The sequence below is a fragment of the Prosopis cineraria genome, unplaced genomic scaffold (assembly GCF_029017545.1).
Source record: "Prosopis cineraria cultivar Desert tree isolate PC_DT_omini unplaced genomic scaffold, ASM2901754v1 PC11, whole genome shotgun sequence".
Classification (NCBI taxonomy): domain Eukaryota; kingdom Viridiplantae; phylum Streptophyta; class Magnoliopsida; order Fabales; family Fabaceae; genus Prosopis; species Prosopis cineraria.
The window spans coordinates 2,953,257-2,977,743 of NW_026555342.1; the positions used below are offsets into that span (position 1 = coordinate 2,953,257).

Sequence of the window (24,487 nt, forward strand, 5' to 3'; positions counted from 1 at the left end):
TACTAAAGCAGTTTCATTTACTATTGAATGAAGACTACTTAATGCTCTAAATTTTCTGCCGACATTTTCTTCGTACATTTTGAGCTGATTCAAGGTTGGATTCTCTAGAAATGCGGTTTCAAAGTCTGACCCAACCAGCTTCCCACAGTAGCAGAACCCTAAGTTTGCTTCCATCTTCACGGACCACCACGATAGTTTTCTACCGTGAAAAATGGAGAAGGCTGCAGAAATATTGCTGCTTGTAGCCATTACAACGATCACTCACATCTCTCAAGGGTTTATAGTTTTTTAGGTGAGTTTTCTTCCTTGATTTCTTTCATGCACAATCCCACAAAGATCATTTTTTTCCTATGTTTCCGTGTTGGAAAAGGAAGAAGAAGAAAATTCACAGAGAAAGTAGGCAAGTAGCAGCTCTAAGAATGCTCTGCTGTGTTACATATATATGATATATATCAAGATAAACTATTACAACTTGAACAAGTAAGCATAAAAAGATCAACTATTGTCCTAAGATCAAGAACACAGCTTTATGAGTTCAACTTCACCCAAAAAAAAAAAAAGAATGGTCCTGGACAGAAAATCTTACACTGACATTGCTTAAAGTACCAAAAATTCAGCTAAACACTAGGGACCTTTGGGTAATCAGAAATTGTCTTCAAACCAAGGCACAAAGACCAAAAACTTCAAAATAAGTTATCTGCAACGGCAACTACATCAGCACAACAACTACTATCACTGGACAACAGACATAAAGGAGGGCTTGGTCAAGTTTGGGAATGCTTCCCAATTTTCCAATGGGTACCAAAATTTATCAAAGGATGCCAAAATTATCTGACTACCTTGACAATTAGCTTCTTCCAAATCTTTCAACACCTGCCAACGCCTTTCTTCCCAACCACGCCAACTTAAAATATCAGCTACGGACTTGGATAATAATGTCACGAGCAGTATGGGGAACCTTGCCAACCTAACGTGAGTGTTGGATTTCCAATGGGTCAGAACTTCGTTGCTTTAATTATGGATTCCCCAAACCAGAGGTGTTTCAAATGCAAAAGGTGAGGCTCAGTGTGATTGGAAATTAGGCAGAGATGTAATGCCATGCGTCAGATTTTTCAGCATGACACTTCTTCCTTGATTTCTCTCCCTCATGAACTCTGGTCCTTGACAACTTTACTGAAGATGTAATGCCATGTCTCGTGTATTATGGCCTTCTGAACCATTGAGGATGCAACTCCAAGATCTAAGCTTTAGAGTTGGATGACAATTCACCATCACCTAAACTCGTGAATGTTTTGGAGATACACTTATCATTATTTACCCAAAAAAGAAAAGAAAACATTTATTTCAACTTTCAAGCCTTCAAGGGCCCAATTTGAAGGTTTTCAAGAATATTTATATCATTTCATTTGCAAAGCTACTGTAATCTGTCACTTCCATGTATGAGTTGTTACTTGTGGCTTTGTGTATTTTATTATATAGCATATGTATATCAAGTTTAATTTTTCTTTAGGGATTTTTATTTCCAAATACTTAAGAAATGCTGATAACTACATGCTAAATGTCACCCAAAGGGATTTTTTTTTTTTGGCACATTCCTTTGATATTCTTTACCTCTGGTCACTGAAATAATGATTTCTCTGTTCAATTCAACATCCCATTATCCTTCTATTTTTTTCAAAGGAAAAGAGGAAAATGCAATCAATCATGAAAGAGGAAAGTGAATTTGTATGTCGCAGCATTACATTATGAGACTGAATAATGATCAAAGATGTAATCTTTCACTGACATCAATTAACAAATAATCAGTAATGATCAACATTTATTAGTTAGATAAAATAGAATTCAATGATGACAACTAACAAGGAAAGTGTTGGATGTTTGTAACCCGGAAAGAAAGAGAAATAGAGGGAAAGAAGAGAGAAGAACACAGGAGAAGAGAGATTTTAGAGAGACGAGAGAGAAGAGAGAGAGAACAGAGAGAGACAAGATGGATTACTGAATGATATGCTGAAAGATTCTCATTTAGGATAACCATAGATTGATTTACATAGGTAGTCCTATATATAGGCCTTTAATCGTATAATTTCTCATATAATACCCTTACCTACCCTCTAACTGCTATAATCACTAACAGTAACTAATTAACTGATAATAACAGCAACTAATATTTTCAATATTAATTATAAAACAAAGAATAGAACGTAACTTGGTTAGATTCTTATCATGAGAAACTAACCTTATTCAATGAAAATAAGGAAATGGGTTGGTCACAATTCATTCATAAAGCTGCAATCCACGACAACCCAGTAACTGGTCAACCCAAAAGTGATACCCATAGCTATCAATCCTCCACACACAACCCTCACACATGACCTCAAAATGGGAGCCTTTCCCAACACAGCTCCCACATATCCAACATTATCAAAGCCAGTGAAGCCACAGCCACAACCACCATTAGCCTTATCTTATAATCTGATATGAATGCAGCAGCAAGCAGAGGAATCAATGCTCCTACGCTAAATGACAAAGCTGATGCAAATGCTGCTTGAAATGGATTTGGCAGTTTCACATCCTTTATCTTCTCCATCTGCTTCTCTTCATCATCTTCACTCATTTCCCTCTTCATCTGTGCAACTTCAACATCATACTGAGTGTACACTGATACAAACTCTCCTATTGCCATACTGCAAGCTCCTGCCACTGCCCCCGCAAAACCAGAAAGCACCATTGCTTTGGCTTCTGTTTTAACAGCTCCTACACCCATCATCAGTGCAGCAACTGAAAGCAAACCATCATTGGCTCCCAATATTGCAGCACGAAGCCATTGACCCCTTTGAGAGTAGTCGCGCTCACCAGTTTCTTCCTTTGGAGTTTGGGTGGTTTGTTCATGATCATCTTCATAATTTGGTTGGATTGGGCTTGGAGCTACTCCTACATGGTTGAGGGATACCAAACCACAGGGTAAAATGGCGGCCATGGCAGACAAGAAGAGGAAAGATCAAAGAAGCTCAAGAAAGCTGAAGAACTCAGAAGAAAAATCAAAGATTTCTTGGCTTAAGATTGCAGGAAAGGGTGTGGAGATTCAAGGACTTATAATGAGAAGGGATGAAAATTCTGGGGGATGAGTGTTATTGATGAGGTGATTCATTTATTTGTAGGTTCGTTTCTGGAGACTTTTTGGGTTATAGCATCAGCCAAATGATATAGGATTGGGAATATTATTTCGAAGTTCTTCACTTTGTCTTTCTCAAAGGACAAAAACTGAGTTAATTTTAAATAAATGAAGCTAACTATTATTTCAGTACTCATCTTTGACTATAAAATATCCAGAAAATAGTGTCTATTTGTATGCATGAAGGAAAATTGTTCAGAATCAGAATATCTTCCTGAGAATATAAACTTACAATAATTGTGAGTTTAATTCCTTTCGGATTTATGTCAAAACTGGAGTATGTCACGACAGGATCAATAATCTTTTCAAATAATATTTTATGCACAAGCACAATCAACAAGTTAAGATTCTGATCGGGAGAAAGTTTCCTGATGATTTGTTTGCATCTCTCGTCACTGAAGTTCGAAGTAGCTGCAGGTGCTCAAGAGTCACGTAACAAAGCCATATTCCTTTTTGTTCTTAATCAACGCCTGAAGTTAATAGGATCATATTTTTTTAAATCCAAGAATCAAGAACACGTATTAATTGCATATTTTTAAGAAATACTACCTTAATACGATAGGATTTATAATAAAATAAATGATAAGAATCATTTTTCATTTTTGTGAAATCATGATAAAGCTTCGCAAGTTGGTGCTGAGTGATTGTTCGTTTCAACTCTTGGGATTAATAAAAAATAACTATAAATTATAAAAGGGTATCGAATTACGAAAAAATAATTACAAACTATAAAAATAAGTGAAATTAAGAATACATCTGTGTTTAGCATAATTCAATACATCTGTTTTCAGCTAATAGACAAGGAGGAAAAGGCAAAAGAAAGTAAGAATAGAGAAGAGGCATTAATCATTATATATTATTCTTTATCAAACAAATTGTACCATTCTTCCCTCTCTTTGTCTTATTTAATGGGCTTTTGTTGACCAATGGGGTTAGATCTAGTGGAAGGGGCTAGTCTTTCCCAATATGGTGAGCCAAGATTTGAATCTTCATTAAAAGAGGTGCTCGCATTTAATACTTAATCTTGTCTCGAATAAGATTGCCTCCAATTGAAAGATAGCTGTGAGCAATAAAAAAAATAGCTTTTGTTTGCTATTATCTTTCAGAGTATTTTAAGAATAAAATTTTAAACCTAGTATACTGGAATAAACTCGCCTATGTTTTACTTGAACATACCCTCAATCATAGTACTTTTGAGTTAGGATAAATTCTTTACATTAGATCACTAAAATCCAAAGCAGTTCCAGGATTTAGTAATGAGGAGGACTAGGATTGAAAAGCATTTATGGCATAAAATTTGTATAAATTTTGGGGGACAGAAATGCAGACCACCTATATAATACCAAATAAAATTTGAAAATTCAGGGAGCCATGGCTCCCATAGTCTCTCTTGCATCTGTCACCGACTAAAATGATCACTTCTCTCCCCACAACAATATCCCATTATACTTCAACACAAGAGAATGAAACATCATTTTTTTAAGATTCTCATGTTGAGAGCCTGACCTCATACAGCAAAATAAAGCAAATTACTTCATTCAAATTATAGGCTCAATCCACAAGAACTTGGTTAACCCAAAAATGATTGCCATAGCTATATCCACCCTTCAAATACAGCCTTGAGCCTTCACACAAGTTCTCAAAATACAAGCCTTTCCCAACACAGCTCCCACATATCCAAACACTGTCAAAGCCAACGAAGCCACAGCCACAACCAACATTAGCCTTATCTTGTGATCTGTAATGAATGCCGCAGCAAGCGGAGGAATCGGTGCTCCTGTGCAAAATAATAATTAATGCTGATGCAGATGCTGCTTGATATGCATTTTGGCACTATTATTATTCTTCCTTTCATCATTCTCACTCATTTCTCTCCTGATCTGTGAAATCTCAAACTTCATACTGAGCGTACACTCACACTAATTCTCTTATTGCCATGCTGCAAGCTAGGCTATTGATCCAACAAAACCAGAAACCACCATGGATTTGGATTCTATTTTAACAAACAGCCCCTATCAAACTCTTTATATTAAGAATGGTTGAGAATAGTTTACTTAATCAAAATAGCACAAGTCGCTTGATTAGACGCATTCCAAGCTTAATATCTTTTAACCTAATTGTCATTCATAGGTTCGAAAATATAAGGAAATATTTACCCAAACCTAATTGCCATTTCCATTCCATTCCATTAACAATCTTTCTAATAATCAAACAGGCTATGACTGAACGGTGGACACTCTACTTAAGATTAATAATTTTTTCTTCTTATTATTAGATACTATCACTGTTATCCTTCAAAGTAATTCAAGAATAAAAGTTTGACCTCAATACACTGAAAGGAGGGAATGCATCCGTACTAGAATTCTACCCCAACTTCTTGCTTTGGCACTCCTTAGTTGAGTGAAATTTCACGTAAGTACATAGGAAAAGTTTTGACATTTTGTCCCACTAATTTAAAAAGTCTGACTCCCTGTGTGTGAGGGAGAAAAGTGAAACAAATGAAAATGTGTGGAATGATCCAGTAACTATAGGGAAGAATGAAAACACAGAAATTGGGTAGTCATACAGGAGAGAGAAATCTAGGACAACCTCTTTTGTTTCGTCCTTTTCATGGGTCTGAGGGAGAAAACCATTGACACAAGTTTTTGTTTTTATCAACAAAAAGCTGAGCGCAGTATTAAGCCCACGGCAATAAAAAAATGCACATATATTTATCTTCATATATATATATATATATATATGAAAGATATTCGCTCATATATCTTTGGTCCTTTATTTACGTATTTGATATGTGTCAGTATTCTTTCTTTTATTTGAAAACGAATTTCCTTATATATATATATATATATATATATTGTATTTGAATATATTGACAATATCCTTCAAATTTATTTAACTTCAACTTTTTCAGATACAATAACTTCACTCAAGCCTATTAAACTCTAGTCTTAAGTCTTAAACCTAATAAACAACAATATTAATTTTATAAAACAATGTCATTGTTTACTTTTCATTTTCAATATCAAACCCATCTTTTTCACAATAATTTTTAAAATTTTTTATTTTTATTTCATATTCAATGATTTTTCAAAACATGACATCACAATCACTATAACATTTTTTGCTTCTAACGCTTCGTACCAATTCTAAAAGTATTGTTTAATGTGTAAATAAGGAACATTTTTCAAACATTGCAATTGATTATTAATTTAAACAACAAATATTTGACACCACTTGAAAAATGTTACCTAACATAGAATAAGCAATACTTTTAAATTGTTGAATTGTATTTTTTAAATAAGTAATAAAATGATTTTTTTTACAACATTTAAAAACTATTTCCTTTTTTGATAGGCAACAATTACATAATTGTTACCTTTAAATTTTTTTTACAACATTTAATAATCATTGCGTATTGTGTTTTTATACATAAAAGCCATTTATTTTTACACTTTTTAATATTTTTTGCTATACTTTTGTTAATTAAAAAATTAATTGATTGATTTATTAAATTATTAATTAGTTAAATTAAAAAATCACTTTAAAAAAATTATCTATATATAAAATAATTTGCACCAAATGATATGATAGTAAATTTGAAAAAGTGGTAAAAGTTATTTTTAACTTCCTTGATTCCTTGAGGCTCGAGGTTCAAACACCAGATATAGATAGAAATCTTAATCTTAATTTTTTTTCTATTTTATATACATACAACAGTTCTTAACTACCTATTATTATGATTATATGATAGACAACATTTTAAAATTATTGCAACATATTGATATGTAAACTATTGCTTATTTTTAAAATATAAACAATAGATTTTGAAAAGTATGACTACAGAGTGCAAAACCTATAACCTTTTATAACAAATAACACCGGAATAAGTATAAGTTTAAAAATGTTACTTTTAGTTTTTTACAACAATTTTCACACTTTTAGCTGCAATTTTCAACTATTGTAATAAAACAAAAATGTTGCCTTTAATTAATTATAAGGCATGGAATTAATTTTTCAAAATTATTAAATTTTATTTTTATATGATCAATTTTTAAATTAAATTGAGCCCCAAAGCTGAAGTCTTGGCTCTACCATTGACTTAGGGTATTCTTCTTGGCACATGTTTTTGAGATTCTATTTATCTAATCATTGAAATGCATAGTATTAAAATTGCACTAGTATAAAAAAGATTTTCTAAATCGGCTAAAAATGGTTTAGAAAGTCTACTTTCTGTTGTAACTTAGAACCAACTTAGAAAGTACAACTTGTTTAGAAAGTGACATCTAAAAAAAAAAAGACATTTAGGGACTTTTTTTTTGGATTGGAATAAAAAAAAAAAGCCCCTATATTTAAACAACAACTTATTTAAATTACCTCCAAATTCTCCAATCCAAAAAAAAGCCCCTATATTCAAACAACGACATATTTAAATTATCTCCAATCCAACTCTTGTATGTTCACAAATCAAGCAATCGATGTTCAATGATAAAAAACAGTGTGAATAGCAGAAAAGAGAATTTTTCCAAATATAGCAACAACAAGCACAATGAACAATTGAAACTAAGCAAGCTAACATTGACAGCATTAACTAGGTCTGATCAATTTTCCCATTAAGAGCTTCGCAAATTAACCACAGAAATAGCCTGAGAATAACAAAAAGTGAGCGCAAATCACCAAGAAGCAACACCAAGCTTGAATATTATTTCCCATTGCATCCCTGGCAAGCCTGACCATTTCCCTAGCCTGTACGTTGTTTTGTCAACTAAGTAGTCTGGCACTCACGTACGTGTGCAGGTGGAGCATTTTTGCTTGCTTGTCATGCTTCAATAAATCAGCACATATACAATGTCATTGTGAAGACTAAATCGCGCTGTTTGACATATAATACTTAGACTATATTCTAAATTATATATTTGATATTGACATTTACATTGATTTCCTCTGAAGCATTGTCAATTCTCTTAGCTTTCATTGTAACTTGCTAATAAATAAAAATTCAATAAGCAAATGTAAAAGAGCATCAAGAACAATCAATTTCTCAAACTAAATGCTCCGTGGACACAATTTTATCAGCAGTAACTTGCTGATAATGTATGAATGTATCTATAGACTAATCAAACTGACCAAACAGTGGAGAATCAGATTCTAGAAGTGTTGAAATTATTTCAAATACTACACCACCAATGTAAAGAACTGCCGATGGGAGTTCATTAAAGAAAATGCTAATTTTCATATTACCCAATGCAAAGGATAATATTTCTACGCATATGTTAGTATATATAACTAATATTGGTTTCTTCCCTTACCCTGCTCACAAGGATCCCGTCTGAGTCATAGTTAAGTAGGGCGTGGGAGCATGATAATAATAAATAATGGCACTACAAGATCACATATCAAGATTCAATTTTACATGAAATATATAACATATTTGTTTCCTGCTATATATAAAAACAAAACAAAAATTAAAGTAGCAACCTTACCTTAAAAGGAAGGACAGAGAAGAGTTCTTGGTGCTCTGTCATTTTGGTGTTTACTTTCAAGCTTTGTACTTGCCATTACATCCACCCAAAAAGAGAAAGAAGGGGGAAAGAAAGAAAAGGATATACATATTTTTATTAATAAAAACAAGCTTATTTTAAAAATAAAATCTCAAATAGGTTACCTCCACAGTAGGAGACTTCATATTCACTCTAGAAGTGAAAACTCATTCGTCAATTCCTTTTCTTGGAGGGAAAACTCATAGTTAAATAAAAGGAACCTGTAGATCAGATAAATGAAATGGGAACCAATAAATAAAAGGAAAGAATGAAGATATTAGACTCCATAACAGAATGGTAGATGAAGAAAAACCAAGGCTTTATCAGAACTAGAAAAACCAAGGCTTTATCAATCAACATGAAAACAACTAAAGAGCTATTTCAACACATAATTAGCTTAAAAACCATGTCACTGCAGAGAGAGAGAGAGAGCGAAGTGTTTTGGATCATATGCTCTCTCAAAAAATAACCCTTGTTTCGGAACTAGAGTACTCTACTCTATTTTCAGCATTGTGTGTCAGCAGGCAAAAGAGACAATGAACTCAAAGTTCAAGCTAGAAGTAACAATTACTTAAAAAGTTGAGAGAAATTAGCACGAGCAAAAAACTTCTTGAACTTTGAGAATAAAGAATCGTTCAATATTGCTCTCCCAAAAACAACTGAATCAATATTGCTCTCTCAATATTGAGAGAAATTAGCCCTAGGAAAAACATCTTGAACATTGAGAATGAAGCAAAAACATATGTATCAATATTGCTCTCTCAAAAACATGTGTATCCTGCATTACCACATAACCATGATCCATCAACATTTTAATCATCAGAAATTCATAATAAAGACTTGGTGCCTATTTACTACAGGAGAATTTTAAAAATAAATTTACAATAACCAGGAATAAAGAATCGTCCTTCCTAATAAATTTACGAACATTAAAAAGAATAAAGAATCGTTCTTCCCAATCAAAAAACTGAAGGTCTCTAATTACCGATAGAAAAGGAATAACATCCAAGAGATGAGATCATCGGCTTGGGCCAAATGGGTTTTGCAGAACTTGCATCTGTAAGACCTGCCCTCCAACTCTTGCACGAAGACACTTCCCATTTTTCCTATTCTGCTTTTCCTTACTATGGAGACTCACTAATCTGAACCCAACCCAAAACAAAGACAAATGGGAGATTTCAGAGTCCACAGGAAAACGAGCAGAGCGACCGACGAAGAATTAGAAACGAATAACTGCATAATGTGAGGGAAATTAGTAGAACAACACGATGGAGGCTGGGGAGTGCAAACTCGCCTCTGCTCTGCAGTATTTAGATAAGATCTAGCGGTGCCAGAATTTTTTTAAATATGAGCTGAATGTGAAAACGAGAACACGAGAAGGAAGAGGAGGAGGAGGTAGTTCCTAGAAAATAGGGCAAACAGGATTACTACAAGAAGGAGCGATAAGAGGCAAAAGGGGCGTTCTGTGCCCTAGCACGAAGAAGAAGAGGACGTCGCCAATGGTGGGTAAGGTGCCGGATAAGACGAAGCATGGGCGGAGGAAGGTGGAGGCAACGGGGAAGCGACGATGGAAAGGAGAAGAGAGCAATCGTGGGAAATCTGAAAGGCGCAGGGGTTGCTTCCTATTTTGTTTAATCTTTCTAGACCGGCTGGCTCGGAGGAGATGTAAAATGATACACCTTTTAAAATAATTGTCAAACTCTCAATTTCACTATGAATTTAATCTTTTTACATTGTTAATTTATAAAATTATATCAATTTATTTATAAATTTAAATTAAATATAAATTTAATTAAATTTATAAATTTATTTTTAAATTTATTATTTTTATATTTTTAATTTATAAAATTGTATCAACTAATTCATAAACTTAGATTGAATATAAGTTTAGTTAAACTTATTAAAGTCATTAATTTTTTTTTTATAAGTTGAGCAAGTTAAGTATATATTATGAAAAATTCAATTCTAAAAGTTATAAAATTTGGTTCAAAAAAAAAACTTATAACATAAAAACTAATATTAATAAAAAAACAAAAATACTAAAAATAAATTCTCGTATTTTAAAATTTTTATGCCTTGTATATGATAAAGAATTAATTTCAATTATGTATATTTTTAATATATTTAAATTAAATTACAATCATATTTTAATGGTTATTTGTTGATAGAGGTTAACTCTTACGAGTTTATGATCCAAGTTTACGATACGAGTTTACATTTTCATCACAAATTTACTTAAACTTATGAGTTTAATAATATTGCTTTCAAGATCAATTGGTATTTTAACCAGCCTGGAAAGTAATTTTAAACCCAATTATTTAAACAATCAGCTTAAAAAGCACAACATTAAATAATTTAATTACAAAATTGCCACCACATTTATTTTCTAAATGGGCTTCACAAAAACCGATTTAAATTGTTGAGTCAACTCAACCAATTGAATTAATAAATCATTGAATTAGGATTTTAATTAATTTAATAAAATGTTTTGTTCATGGAGATCTTTACTACTATTTTATCTATAAATTTTTAAACCAACGTCTTATCTGGTTCAAAAGCTTGTCTAGTTATTAATACATTGCTGAAATAAACTTTTCTCTCTTCACAGCACTATCTCTTTTTAAGTTTAACATTTTCTAACTCAATTTAAAAAAAAAAAAAACGCAGCAGCCTCTACTTTTTATTTTTTGTTCCAGAAACAAAAATGTTTACAAAACAACAAGTAGAGAACAAAACATAGCTTGGTTAGATTCTCTTGTTAAGAACCTAACCTTATGCAGCAAAAATAAAGCAAATGAATTCATCCATACAGCTCCAGTCCCCAAGAACACAGTACCTTGGTTAACCCAAAAGTGATGGCCATAGCTATCCATCCCCCAAACACAACCCTCACACAAGATCTCAGTGTGAGTCTTTCCTAACACAGCTCCCAAAAATCCAAACACTATCAAAGCCAAAGTAGCCACAATGATAACCACTGTTAGCCTTAACTTATAACCTAATATGAATGCAGCAGCAAGCGGAGGAACCAGAGCTCCAATGCTAAATGACAATGCTGATGCAAATGCGGCTTGAAATGGATCTGGCAGCTTCTTCATCTTCTCCATCTGCTTCTCTTTATCATCATCTTCACTCTATTTCCCTCTTCATCTGTGCAACTTCAACATCATACTGAATGTACACCGATACAAACTCTCCAATTGCCATGCTGCAAGCTCCTGCCACTGTCCCCGCAAAACCAGCAAGAAGCAGGATTTTCATAACTGTCTTAGCCGCTCCCATTCCCATAATCAGTGCAGCAATTGAAAACAAACCATCATTGCTCCCAATTCTGCAGTGCGAAGCATTTCACCCTTTGAGAGAAGTCCATCTTGTTCTCTTTGTTGAGAATTTTGCTTGTTTGTTCGCATTCCTCTTCTAGTGCTACACTTTGAGCCATGGGAAGAGAGGAAAAGAAAAGGCAAAGAAGAACTAGCTGAGAAAAATGAGACAAGGACTAAGTGTTGTAGAGAAGTGAGTGGAGACTCGAGGCTTTAAAACTCAAGGCACAGAGTTATTTCAAGGGAGAATTTCAGTAAAGGACCCATAGAGGGATTTAATTTCAAATCAAAACCAATGTAATCTGAAAATATACTGCAAAATCAGGAGACTGAATGGAAAATATGTTTTAATAGGAGATAATCAAAATACCTTTCATTTTTAAAATATGAAGTGGACTTGTTTAAATCCTAAAAATTTGTCATTTCACGGCTCCGTTTGGATTTTAGTTGGGCATAATAGATTATGAAAATAATTGATTAAGTGGTAGATTTTAATCATAATTGATTATGTTAGAACGCAATATGTTTGGATGCTGTTTTTCTAAAATTGATTTTAACAGAACTGAAGATGTTTGGATAATTTTTTTAGAATCAATTTTAGCTGTTTAAATTACCATAAAGGACATTGTTTTTTAAATTTAAATTAATGATAGATTTGTATGTAATAGTATTAAAGTTGTTACATTTTATTTAAAAAGCAAAATATATTATTTAAACTACATATATAATTAATTAAAAATTTAAATTATATTAATATTAACATTTAAATTTATGTAAATAAATAACTAAATATATCTTGCTTAAAATAAATTCAATAAAAGACAAGAAAATTAAATTCTTAAATATAAAACAGTAATTTTACAACAACTAATGAAGATGATAATATACAAGTTGGTCCCTAATAATATCACGAATACTAGTCATAGCTGATGAAGAAGATGTCATGGATGAATATCCATCAACGCCATGGTCTTCTTGGTCCTCATAATCTTCCTAATCTTCCATCTCATGATGCATAAAATCAGCGTCAGAGTTAGAGTGTCTTCTAATAAAATTATGTATCGCCATTGATGCAACAACGATTTGAACTTGTATATCGTAGTCATAGCTAGGCATGTTGCGTAAAATTGCAAACCTCTTCTTCCAAACTCCAAATGTTCTTTCTATTGTGCACCGTAAACTTGAATGAAAATAATTAAAGACCTCGTTATTATTTGCAAATCCAGTTGATCTTCTAAAATCAGGAAGATGGTAGCGTTCCCGTCTATACGGACCAAGATATCCATTTGGTGTTGGATAACCAGCATCCACCAAATAATATTTACCTTGTAAAAAAAATTACTATCAATGCCTGTAAGGTGGAAAGTCTAAGACAAATAAATTGAACAAATAAAAATACCTGAAGGCGGGTGTGGAAAGTTCATGGATCGAGCTGTCAGGGCATGTTGAAAAATGCGAGCATCATGTGCAGTGCCCTCCCATCCAGCCAAGACAAAAGTAAAGCACATGTCCCAATCACACACAGCCATTACATTTTGCGTAGGGATTCCTTTTCTTCCAATATATTTTGATTTTTCACTAGCAGGGACTACACATGGAATATGTGTGCCATCAATTGCTCCAATGGCATTTTTAAAGAATGGCCAATATCGCTTATCATTTTCTATTTTGTTTGATACATGACGAAAGGACTTGTCTTGTGGTTTAATATATTCCATTGCAAGTTTCGAGGAAGCCATTAAAACTTTATGAAAATGTCTATGAATAGTCTCTCCTGAATGTTGAAATCTTTCTTGTGCCATCCTATTTCCCAACCCATATCCAATTGTATTTAAAAAAATTGCAACCATCTCCTGTACTCTCATTCGCCTAGTATCCTTCAATCCATGTCGTGTCAATTCACTACATAATTGATGGAACACATGTGGTTCCATTCTAAACATTTCATAGCAACGAACTGGGTGTCCTTCTAAAATTTCATTCACCCACAAATGACCTGTATATTCACTATTTCTTCGTGGCTCTTTGCACAAATGTCTTGTTACATACAACCCAATGAGAGCACTAACTTTTTGGGCTCTATTTAGCCTTTTTTTAGATGACTCTTCCATATGTCTTGCTATCTGTAGCCAAACACATAAATAATACGTGCATTTAATTTCAATTATAGATACATCTAAATAAGTCATCTATAGAAATACCAATGACTTTTCCACAACATTGTAATACTCAATTACCATATATAAAAAGTACATAAGTAGTTCAAGAGGCTACATAAGTTAAATTCTACAATATAATACAAACATGTTAGATTACTTTTTAAGTAAGATCATATACTCATAATAAGTTTTAAAACTCCAATAATCAACCATTTTTGTAACATTCATATCTCAACCACTCCAAAATGCTTTCTTTATCATCCTTCATCATCAAAAACATCACCCTAGCCTCTCGAGACATGAAGAGTGACATGCATCGTGAAACCCAATGTTTATCAGTTGCAACTTCTTCCCATTGTTTGACTATAGACATGACTTCGGGAATTGATGTTTCCTTGGCCTGTTGAGATTCTTCCTTTGTTGTTTGAGCTATCACACTCATTGCATCTGCTATTTGACTTGTACTAGGTAACTTGTTCTTCTTTCTACCGTTACTGCTTTCGCCCCTCTTCCTCTTACCACTGCTTCCACTTAAGGTTCCTTGAGAAGCATTTAGAACTACTCTATTAAATTCACCGCTTACTCCAGTAGTTCCTAAGATCTCATCACTATCTCCTGAACCTTCCTCCAAATTAATACCCTCATTTGCCATATCAGGCCGATACACCTCTTCATCCTCACCTTCATTCCTATTGTAAATGTTAGGCAAAACTCCACTTGAAGGTGCCCATGCTCTAGGTCCATTAGCGATAGTACCTTGGAACAACTCGGTTAATTCATTGGCAAATGGTAATCCTTTATGTCTGAATTTCTCATATAAAGGATTTTCCTGCACATAAATTATCAATAATATTACATAATACACAAATAAATAAAATAAATATAAAGCCTCATATAATAACATCATACCAATATCTTCTTCTCCCACCAATCGTCTGAAGCATCCACAGTATTGTTTGCATAATCCCAACCCAATCCTGTCTCACTTGAAACTAACTTATCCCATAGTACCCACTCTTTTCTCATATTATCCCACTTATTCTTGAATTGTTGTCTGTCATATTTCTGTCCAGTCTTCTCATTGAAGGTAGAAATTATGCTGAGCCATCCTGCTTTGGTAAAACTACCACCATTTCTTTGCGATTTTCGAGCTTGTTCCAAACAAATGTCAATAAAGATTCTAGTATTTCTTCGATCCCATGAAGCTTTTGACTTATTGTTACTCATTATACTATGTAAAAAACTAACATATTAATTATAGAAATTATAATTAAAATATTACATGATAAAAACTTGGCAATTTTCAGAGGAGCCAAATTCAACAGAGACTCACACAGCAAAAAATTCGACTAAATGACCCCTATATATGCAAAACATAATGTTTGAGAATAAAGCTCCAGTAATCAGTGATCACAAACCAAAACCAGCAAAGAGTTCGACTTGGCACAAAATTAACTTTCACCAGCTTTCCCACAATTTGCAAATGCATAGATTTTGACTAAAATCAAGTTTCAATAGCTACAAAATTAACTTTTAACAGATCTCCCATGTTCAGCACAGAGTTCAACTAGGCACAAAACTAACACAGAAATAGCATAAAAAATCAACTTTCACCCATCTTATTATTTGCAAATGTTCAAGAGTTGTAAATGGTTCAAGCCACACAAAACTAAGCCAGCAATCCCGAGAACAAATCCATCCATGCATAGATCAGAGTGGAGAGGAAAACAAAATTTGACCAAGATCAAACCTGAACAAGATCGTCCAGAAAGAGAAGATCACTTACCTCTGAGTTAGACCGACTGAAGAGGACCACGAGCAGATCAGCGAGGGACGGAGGACCATGAGCAGATCAGCGACGGACGGAGGACCACGAGCAGATCAGCGACGGACGGAGGACCATGAGCAGATCGAGGAAATAGAGTATAGATAAAGCTTACTGCCTTCCTCGACCATAGCAGGAGATCACCACCACTGGAAGCAACTCAGAGACGGTGGACGGAGGAGGTGACGCCACGAGGACCACAGATCTGCACAGAGTTGGAAGATAGTCGAAAGATCCTTGCCTCTGTGAGTACCGACTGTGAGACGGCACACCTGTTGGAGGTGGGTGGACGACGGCAGAGACGGCACGACGGGAGATGGTGGACGGTGACTAAGTTGGGGATGGCTGGACGATGACAGAGCGGCGGCACCACCGTGAGGACCGACTGGTGAGCTGAACGAAAGAGGAGATCATAGAAAGAAAGCTGCGCCTGATAGAAGACAAATGAGGATTAGAAAGAAGAGAACTCAATCACGTGAAGGGCACAGATAAAGAGCACGTGAATAACGGTAAAAAGCTTAAAGCTGAAGCTGATTTTGGTAGATTAAGAATTAACGCGCGTTTAACCTCCCTAATCGATTATTGCATTTTTCTACTGTTTGGCAAATTTTGTTTTGAAAATCGATTAAACCCCAAAAAATCGATTCTTGACGCAAACCAAACGGGCACCACATATGTGTACTTATAAATTCACAAGCAGAACTCAGTCTTGTTAACTTGTTACAATATGAAGTGAACTTATCAAAATTCCAAATTAACTAGACTTTGAGACGTGGGAAGCAAGGAAAAGAAAAGGCAAAGAAGAACTAGCCGAGAAGAAAAATGAGACAGGAGATAAATGTTGCCCTTGAGTGGAGATTCGAGGCATTTCAAAGTTGTTTAAGAGAATGGCATGCGCATGCCATAAGTTTAGTTGGTTACTGATATATTTAATTTGTTACTGGTGGTCAGTGATGGAGTCTTTCTTGCTAGCTTGTCCCATCAGCCGAAGGAATGAATAATTTTATTTCTGATGGAGGCTTGACAGCAGGTTCTTCATTTTAATAATAACAAGCAAATGAGTTGTCTTATTACATCTTAAAATTCTATGTTCGTTTGGTATGGTTTCATATTATTCCTAGTTGCGTAATTGTTTTGGCTTTTATGTTCTTGCTATGGGCGGGAATTTTTATAGAATAATGGATTTATCAATTATGACATGATTGAGATAAATTTCTTGGTTTCTGCTGTTTTGTTCCTTTCTTTGAAATGTCAATACCCTTCGGAATATTTTGGTATACATGGACACACACACACACACACACACACACACACCTTGGAAGCGAGGATGAACCCATACCAACAACTCTGAGATAAATTGACTTCTTATTTTGTCATTTGTCCTTAAAAAAGTGTTAATGATATGTGGAAGCAAATTATTGGTTGCTCTACTTACTCATCTATATAAAAGCATAAAAACTCAACCAAATCACAATTTTTTTTTAAGATAAAAATCTTGTGACTCACTTCTCACACTCTGTACAATACATGAGACTCATACTAATTATTTTCAATATAGAATCTTAAATTTAATCTAAACTACTGATTTTTTTAAAATTTTAATCATCATTTTTTAAGAATTTATTTGTTCCTCTACAAAGAACTGTAATTACGTTGCATTATAAAGCTCTAATTTAAATAGTTCAGGATTTATTTTCTTTTTTATTTCTTGAATATCTATCTTTTTCTTTGGAAACATTCAACGTTACACCCTTCAAAATACAAATATATTTTTAATACAAAAACAAAAATTAACTCTCTGAGTCAAATTTAAATAACTTTAATCAAGAGCAGCTCTCATCTTGGTCAGAAGAGGCTTAGGACTCAGGAGAATAGAGGATCAGTGTTCATTTCCTTCACGTGCAAATCAAAATAAATTGCATGTCTCTTCTTTTTTAGTTTTTTTTTTTTAAACTGCTCATATGCTTTCAAAAGAGGTTTCGTTTATAGGTATTTCCCTATCTTCACATTCAAATTGTATCATTCTTCACTTTGCCTTTTCTCAGGACAAAAACTAGAACTTTATATAATAAGCACTTTAAAAGAAATAGAGCCATGCCAATATTGACATTTGGCCATAAAACTTCCTGAAACAAAATAATGGTTAAAGGAACTTAAATTCATAATCTAAGCTCAAATACCTAAATCAAAATAACTACTATATAGAACATGTAAAAATGAGAAGTTATTTTCAGATAAAAAGATAGGGGAAAAAACATAAAATTAAGATAAAAAGATGGGGGAAAATAAAATCAAAGAAAAAAAGTTCCCACACTTCCTTTGCCATTTTTTTCCCCTCTCTTTCTTTTTACAATAGGCACAAATCCATTTTCAGGATTTGACTATTTGAGCCTGCAACCTCCCTCTTTAGGTTGGCTATTTACTATTATCATATCAGACTTTATTTTCTCACGATTATAGGAGATTTTAGGTGATATGATTAGATTTATTCTCCCCTATTTCTTCTATCTATGCATGCATTTCTCATCAATAAAATTCAGAATTTTGCCGCCCCAAAATATTTCAGGAAGCCATTTTAACTGAAGAGCACAAACTATATTCTGTTTTGTTATCATGTCCCAACAGAGACTTGAGTGTATCCGAACAGAAATGCATTCACCAAAAAAAAAAAAAAAAAAAGAAAAGAAAAGAAAAGAAACTAAGAATCACGTCATAAAGCTAGAATGAACACATAAAAAATATGAATACTCATGAATTTCTTTGGTGCATGCGTGTAACTTTTGTTTTCTAAAATTTTGATAGTCTTATTTCTATCTTCCAAAATATGTGCTCAATCTTCACTTTAAGCGGCCTAAGAAAAAGATAACAAGATAATCACTTGTTCTAACCAGTAACTAGCAAAGCTGTAATTGGATGGCGAAAAGCATTAGCTCTATGTTAGGTCATATATATCGTAGACTATCAATGGAGAACATATGAGAAACACTAATCAAAGTGGGAAAGTGATGGGCCTCCAAATAGATGGGGCCGAGCGTATCAGAGGAAGCCCAACAGAAACAAAACAACCCTGGAATGCGACACAGAAGGGCAGAAAGGGAATGGGTCTGTAATCTCTACATTTTCCCTACAGTAACAGAGGTTACACAGCGATAATTTTCACTAGCATTGTGTCAAGTTTACTGGTTCCTATCAGAAAGTGAACAGGTAAACACTGGCCTAGAGTCACATTTTCAAAGAGATGTATGGCTCGGTCACTTCCAATGAAGTAACAAAAGCCATTCATCCTCCAGGACTGACAAGAAGACATTGCAATTGAGATACCAACCAAAATGAAGTCATCTGATCTCTTGACAGCACCAGACATCTTAGAAACGACTTTACCAAATAAAAGGTATAGGCTTATGTTAGGACCCGGTGGGCAACTTCAAAGGCATAGGCTTGAGTCTTCTAATGTGAGTTTATATGTATTTTGAGGCAACTTAAAAGGATATTAGCAGGGCTGTTCATAGATTTGATGCAGTTCAATTTCAGACTAAAATCAAGACAAACCAATACTCAATTGTGTAAACTAGAACACATATTCTGTTTTGAGCTTTACATGATTTGGTTTGTTTCACTTTGGTTCAGTTCACACTTCTTATTTCTCTTTCAAGTGATTTAATTTTTCTCAGATTTTTTTTTCCAGATATGTATTTTCTCTTTTCAAAACAGTTTAGTTGGACTTTTATGTTATTGTAAGGTAAAGAACATCAACCACAAGAATATGCTATTGTGCAATTTGGTTTGATTTCAATCGGTTCCAATCAGTTTGGTTCAATTTTGAATACCCTAAAGTCTAAGAGCCTTCCACTACGTCCTAGATGCAATAAGATGGGAAAAGTGGTATTGCATCAGAGCCAAAAAGTCAAGACAGACCTAACCTGGGCTTATTATGTGAAGATTACAATTTACAATGCATGGTGGAATGAATGTTGAGACTCAATCGCAAGACACCATACTTGGGTTTGTATAGATTTTGGAAGTTTAAACTAGCTGGCTACTTCTTGTGGTGTAATCAATTGTAAGATACAAGACTAGGGTCCTACGTTCATGATGTGGGATTTATTTGAACATTCACCTCTCCGACAAAAAATCATCTCATATCAGCACAAACTATGTGGGAAAACAAAAGAATCAAATAATTAAAATAAGATTTCTATAAAAGAAAAGCTCAATATCAAACAATAAGTTTTATTTTTGTTTACACAACCAGCTAGGATTCTGAGGAATTCAGCATTTATTATGCCAGCATATCGAGTGAATTCACTTGCATACTGTCAGATCTTATCTTCAGTACAATTAAAACTGATTAACCGATTCATTATAGAAATATTTAACTCATGATACAATGCTAGCACAATTCAAGCAATTATTGAACGTAAGTGGAATTCCAGAACTGTAACTATACAGAATGACTCACAGGTGAGCATGTTGTACAAAAGAATGTAAAAGATTACCCCAAAAAAAATTAAAGGGAAAAAGCGGATCCAACTTTTCACAAAGACCAGAATTACATCTAAAAGACCAAGCATCTCTCACGCGGAAGGTTATCTGCTTTACCTAGTACTATTTCAGTAATTTGTCAAGTTTCATGAAACCCAACCTGGAATGGACTTGGATCTGCAAGCAATCAAGGCTAATTATCCAAGTTTAAGAAAAACAGGGCCATTAGTAAGTCTTTTGCTCCGGTAGAGAGGAATTTTGTACCCATTTTGATGTTTGATACGTTATATGGAATTCTAGCCAGCTACACAAAGGAAGGAGGCAAACATTAAAAAGATGAATCTACATTTGCCATTAAATATTAGTAAAATAGAAGAGTACATGATAATAATCAGAATAATTAAAATTATTTATATACAACAAAGTCATAAAAGCAACATAAAACATTTCCTAAGATTTCCATCTAATCTAATCATGAAGTGCCAGAGTTGTATCACATGGTATCTGCGATTTTTTTCTTTTGAAATTTATAACATAACAGGTTATACATATTGAACAAAATAACAACACAAAATAAAAATATGAAGCATGAACTTGCATGTTAAAATTGATTATCTTGCAGGATAGCCTGCAACAGTGCAGCCAGTCAGTGCTAACCAGATGGCCAAACCTGATACTGGCAAAAAAGGTCCACATGTAAACAGTTAACAAATTTGTCATCCTAACTGACATAATTCATCATATCAAACAGGATATTTCACAGGCCCGATTACATTCTTTCAACATTAGCTTCCTTACAAGGTGCCCATTGTAACCAATCTCAGGCATGTCCAGAGAGAGGCTGAGGAAACTTTTAAGTGAAAAATTGTACAAAAACATGGACAACAGTCAGCAGTAGTGAGAAATATCAAATATGAGGACGAAAGTGACAACACGTCTACACCACATTTTCCATGTTTTGGAATAGAAACATTCAAGGTTTGGCATGACGACAGAAAATAAATGAACAGCAAAAGAACGAATGTGAATGTAACATGTTATAATATCATCAAGGATCAAGAATAACAATAAAACAATATAAATGAAAAAAAGTGATAAATTCAAAATAAATACATAACATAAGTAAGAAAAGATAAACTTTATATACCTATGCTCTTTCAAGATGGCTCTTGGAATATCCACTATGACAAACATATGCTTGCAAAGGAGCATGAAATGACTGAAATTAACCATCAGATAACGTTCTCAATTCCCAGGAACAATTCAATGGAACATCAGGAGTTGAGCTCTGTCTCTCAAGATTAGTCTCATGCTTATTGTAAAGGATTGTAGGTTTACAATCTGATATTGGTTTTAACCTCCAAACCCTCCTTTTATATTTCAACAAATTGCGGTCAGGCTGTCCCTTGCATCTTTCTTCCCCATGCAACGCAGTGCCTGTCTGCTTGCAATCAAGAGTCAATCTACTATCTCCACTGAAGTTTACCTGCCTATCGGAACTTCCCTCGCCTTCCTTCATCAACTCTTCCCCAATCTCTTCTTTAGCATCACAATCAGCTACACACTTGCCTTCTTTTGACCTTGTTCTAATGTCACTCCCATCCATACAAACTGAAGGTTCCAATACATGTTTAGAGGACTCCTTGTACATGTTATCATCACTGGAAATTTCATGCTTCAAAAAATCACTTGAATTGCTTGGGTTCGACCTCATGCAAGATGAATCAATACTAGAAGTCCCCATCTTAGGAGTATCTAAGTAACTTGAATTAAATAAACTGCAACTAGTCGGAGAGCTACTCATAGGCGGATACAATTCAACAACCTTACCAGCACTCATTTTGAGGCGCTCATTTAAACTGCTCTCATCTCCGCTAGCTACTAAACTTAAAGCACTGTTTGCAACCTCTACCGCTCTTCTAGCATCCACAGCCTTCTTGACGGCCTCCTCTCTAGCCCTGGCAGCAGCTTCAACCTTCTTCCCTACCACAATATTTGCATCCTTAACCACATCCTCCAATGACACCGCTGAATTTCCATCATCCGAAACCCTAGAAGTCTCCTTTTCTAATACAACCCCACCCTTTTTCCTAACCTTCCCATTCTTCATTCTTTTTCTTGAAAAAGCCACTGATTTGGGAATCCAACAATCCACACAAACAGAAAATTCCGACCCGGAACAAGCATAAGACCATGGAGCAGTGCCTTTGTACTTGGAAAAACACTTTTTATGAACAGAATGCTGACATTGTTCACAACGAAAACAATCCGCAGACGATTCGGAAAAACAATACAAGCACATTTTTGAAGATTTAACGGATGAAAGACAATTTTTGCAGAGAAGAACTATGCGCCACTCGCTACTAAGGACATGGAGTCTCTTCTTACCAGTGCAAACGTCAACTATGAACCCACACGCATGGCATTTGTTCAAATTGGGCAAATCCCTAGTTTTCTTCAGCGATTGTGATGGGTTTTCAGGTTCTTGTTCTTCAGGGTCCCCGGCTTCCGAGCCATGAAACTTGAGATTGCTGGAGACATTTATAGGACTTCGAGGATGGGACTCCATCCGTTTCTCCGGTTGAAGCAGCTTCATCGCCGGGGAAGTTCCGATGATACCGATCATAAGGGAGAGACGAATTGTCAGGGCTGTGCACAGGGCTTATCAAGAAGGATTGAAATTGAAATTCTGGTGTTGTTTAGGGCTTTATTTCCTTTTAGTACACAATTCGGAAGCCGTTGATGTTCATTCAACGGTCACGCCCTCGAACGCGAGTGGGGATGTCTATCGAGTTTGATTCAAAAATCAAGGAATTTTTTTTTTTAAGTAAATGATCAAATATTATAAAAATAAAAAAAAATTACAAATAAAACACTCAATATATTTTCTCCATTTCAAATTATAAAATATTTTTAAATAAAATTTTATATATCAATAAATTTTATTAAATATACTTAATAATTTTATCTTTTTAAAATAAAAATATAAATTTTTAAAAATATTTATAATTTAATATATTAAAAAAAAGATAAAAATTAATTACAAAGAAAAAAATAATATTAAAATTAATGTATTTAATAAAATTTTAATTTACTCAAAGTGTTTCATATTTTAAAATAAAAAAATTTTTTAAAAAATAACTTATAATTTAAAATGAAAAAAATACTACACTTATCTTGATAGTCAAAAATTAAGAAATCAACATAAGTTTTCACAAAATCAAAAAAGAAGAATAAAATAATAAAATCAGGAATAAAAGGTTATAATTGATATTGATAGTAAACAGTAAATGAAGTACTTTTTTTATTTTTTTTTATTTTATTTTGTAATGAACTGCCCCCTCCCACCCCAAATACATGACAGTTTAGTTACTACAGAAAAGTCGTTAAGAGTGATTTATATAGTTAAAGTAATGAAAAAATGTCAATACTTTTAAGATTTTCCACAAATTAAAATTAATAAATATTAATTACCTTTAATTTTTTCTTATATAATATCTTTTCTAAATACAATTAATAAAGGTATATTCAAAAGATTTTTTTCTATTGACCTTTTTTACCAACACTAACTAATAGAAAATACCTTCGGCCAAAAAAAATAATAAAAAATACCTTATATTTTAAATTGAGGGTGCCACTTTAGCAAGGAAATAGATTTTTAATTATTTTTTAATTATTAACTATTATTAAATTAATTATTAATATTAGTTTATTGATTATTAATTTGTCAACATATGTTAATATATACAATCTATAAAAAGTGAAAAATGCCTCTATTCTATGCAATCAATGAAGCCACGCATAGTTTATAATAGAAGTGGATGGATACAACTAAAGTTCACCAAATTTTAGGTCGAGCAAGAGGGGTTTGATATCTTTTAGGTAAAGTGCTAAACCTGAATATCAAAACAAAAAAAGTGCTAGTCCTGAGTTTGGTGAATGGGGGAAAGAGAATTTAACATAGCTATTTCTTTTATTTAAAACCTTATTAA

The 24,487-nt window shown here is 33.6% G+C and overlaps 3 protein-coding genes, 1 long non-coding RNA gene and 2 pseudogenes across 9 annotated transcripts; all 6 read right to left on the minus strand.

The window, feature by feature from the left end:
• Positions 1-2,267: 2,267 nt before the first annotated feature.
• On the minus strand, positions 2,268-3,425 carry LOC129285613 (vacuolar iron transporter homolog 2-like; annotated as a pseudogene).
• Positions 3,426-7,581: 4,156 nt separating this feature from the next.
• LOC129286682 (uncharacterized) lies at positions 7,582-10,332 on the minus strand. Of its 3 annotated transcripts, none has more exons than XR_008587502.1 (4): positions 9,695-10,332; positions 9,306-9,487; positions 8,653-8,930; positions 7,582-7,993 (listed from the first exon to the last, which is right to left on the minus strand). It is a non-coding gene; the product is annotated as an uncharacterized LOC129286682 (long non-coding RNA). The 3 variants fall into 3 exon arrangements; XR_008587501.1 differs by lacking the exon at positions 9,306-9,487 and having other exon boundaries at positions 9,695-9,851; positions 10,138-10,326; XR_008587500.1 differs by lacking the exon at positions 9,306-9,487 and having other exon boundaries at positions 9,695-10,320.
• A 1,108-nt stretch (positions 10,333-11,440) lies between these two features.
• On the minus strand, positions 11,441-12,057 carry LOC129285614 (vacuolar iron transporter homolog 4-like; annotated as a pseudogene).
• Positions 11,980-23,230, minus strand: LOC129285793 (uncharacterized). Of its 4 annotated transcripts, XM_054921684.1 has the most exons (4): positions 21,643-23,230; positions 20,656-20,799; positions 15,098-16,443; positions 14,274-15,017 (listed from the first exon to the last, which is right to left on the minus strand). In XM_054921684.1, the coding sequence occupies exon 1, from the start codon at positions 23,119-23,121 to the stop codon at positions 21,721-21,723; it is 1,401 nt and encodes a 466-aa protein (XP_054777659.1). In that variant the 5' UTR covers positions 23,122-23,230; the 3' UTR covers positions 14,274-15,017; positions 15,098-16,443; positions 20,656-20,799; positions 21,643-21,720. The 4 variants fall into 4 exon arrangements, with proteins under 4 accessions (XP_054777660.1, XP_054777661.1, XP_054777659.1 ...); XM_054921685.1 differs by lacking the exons at positions 14,274-15,017; positions 15,098-16,443 and adding an exon at positions 11,980-12,132; XM_054921686.1 differs by lacking the exons at positions 14,274-15,017; positions 15,098-16,443 and adding an exon at positions 11,980-12,137.
• On the minus strand, positions 12,850-13,714 carry LOC129285794 (uncharacterized). The gene is made up of 2 exons (XM_054921688.1): positions 13,429-13,714; positions 12,850-13,354 (listed from the first exon to the last, which is right to left on the minus strand). The coding sequence occupies exons 1-2, from the start codon at positions 13,556-13,558 to the stop codon at positions 13,023-13,025; spliced, it is 462 nt and encodes a 153-aa protein (XP_054777663.1). The 5' UTR covers positions 13,559-13,714; the 3' UTR covers positions 12,850-13,022.
• On the minus strand, positions 14,394-15,415 carry LOC129285615 (L10-interacting MYB domain-containing protein-like). The gene is made up of 2 exons (XM_054921366.1): positions 15,098-15,415; positions 14,394-15,017 (listed from the first exon to the last, which is right to left on the minus strand). The coding sequence occupies exons 1-2, from the start codon at positions 15,413-15,415 to the stop codon at positions 14,394-14,396; spliced, it is 942 nt and encodes a 313-aa protein (XP_054777341.1).
• Positions 23,231-24,487: the final 1,257 nt, after the last annotated feature.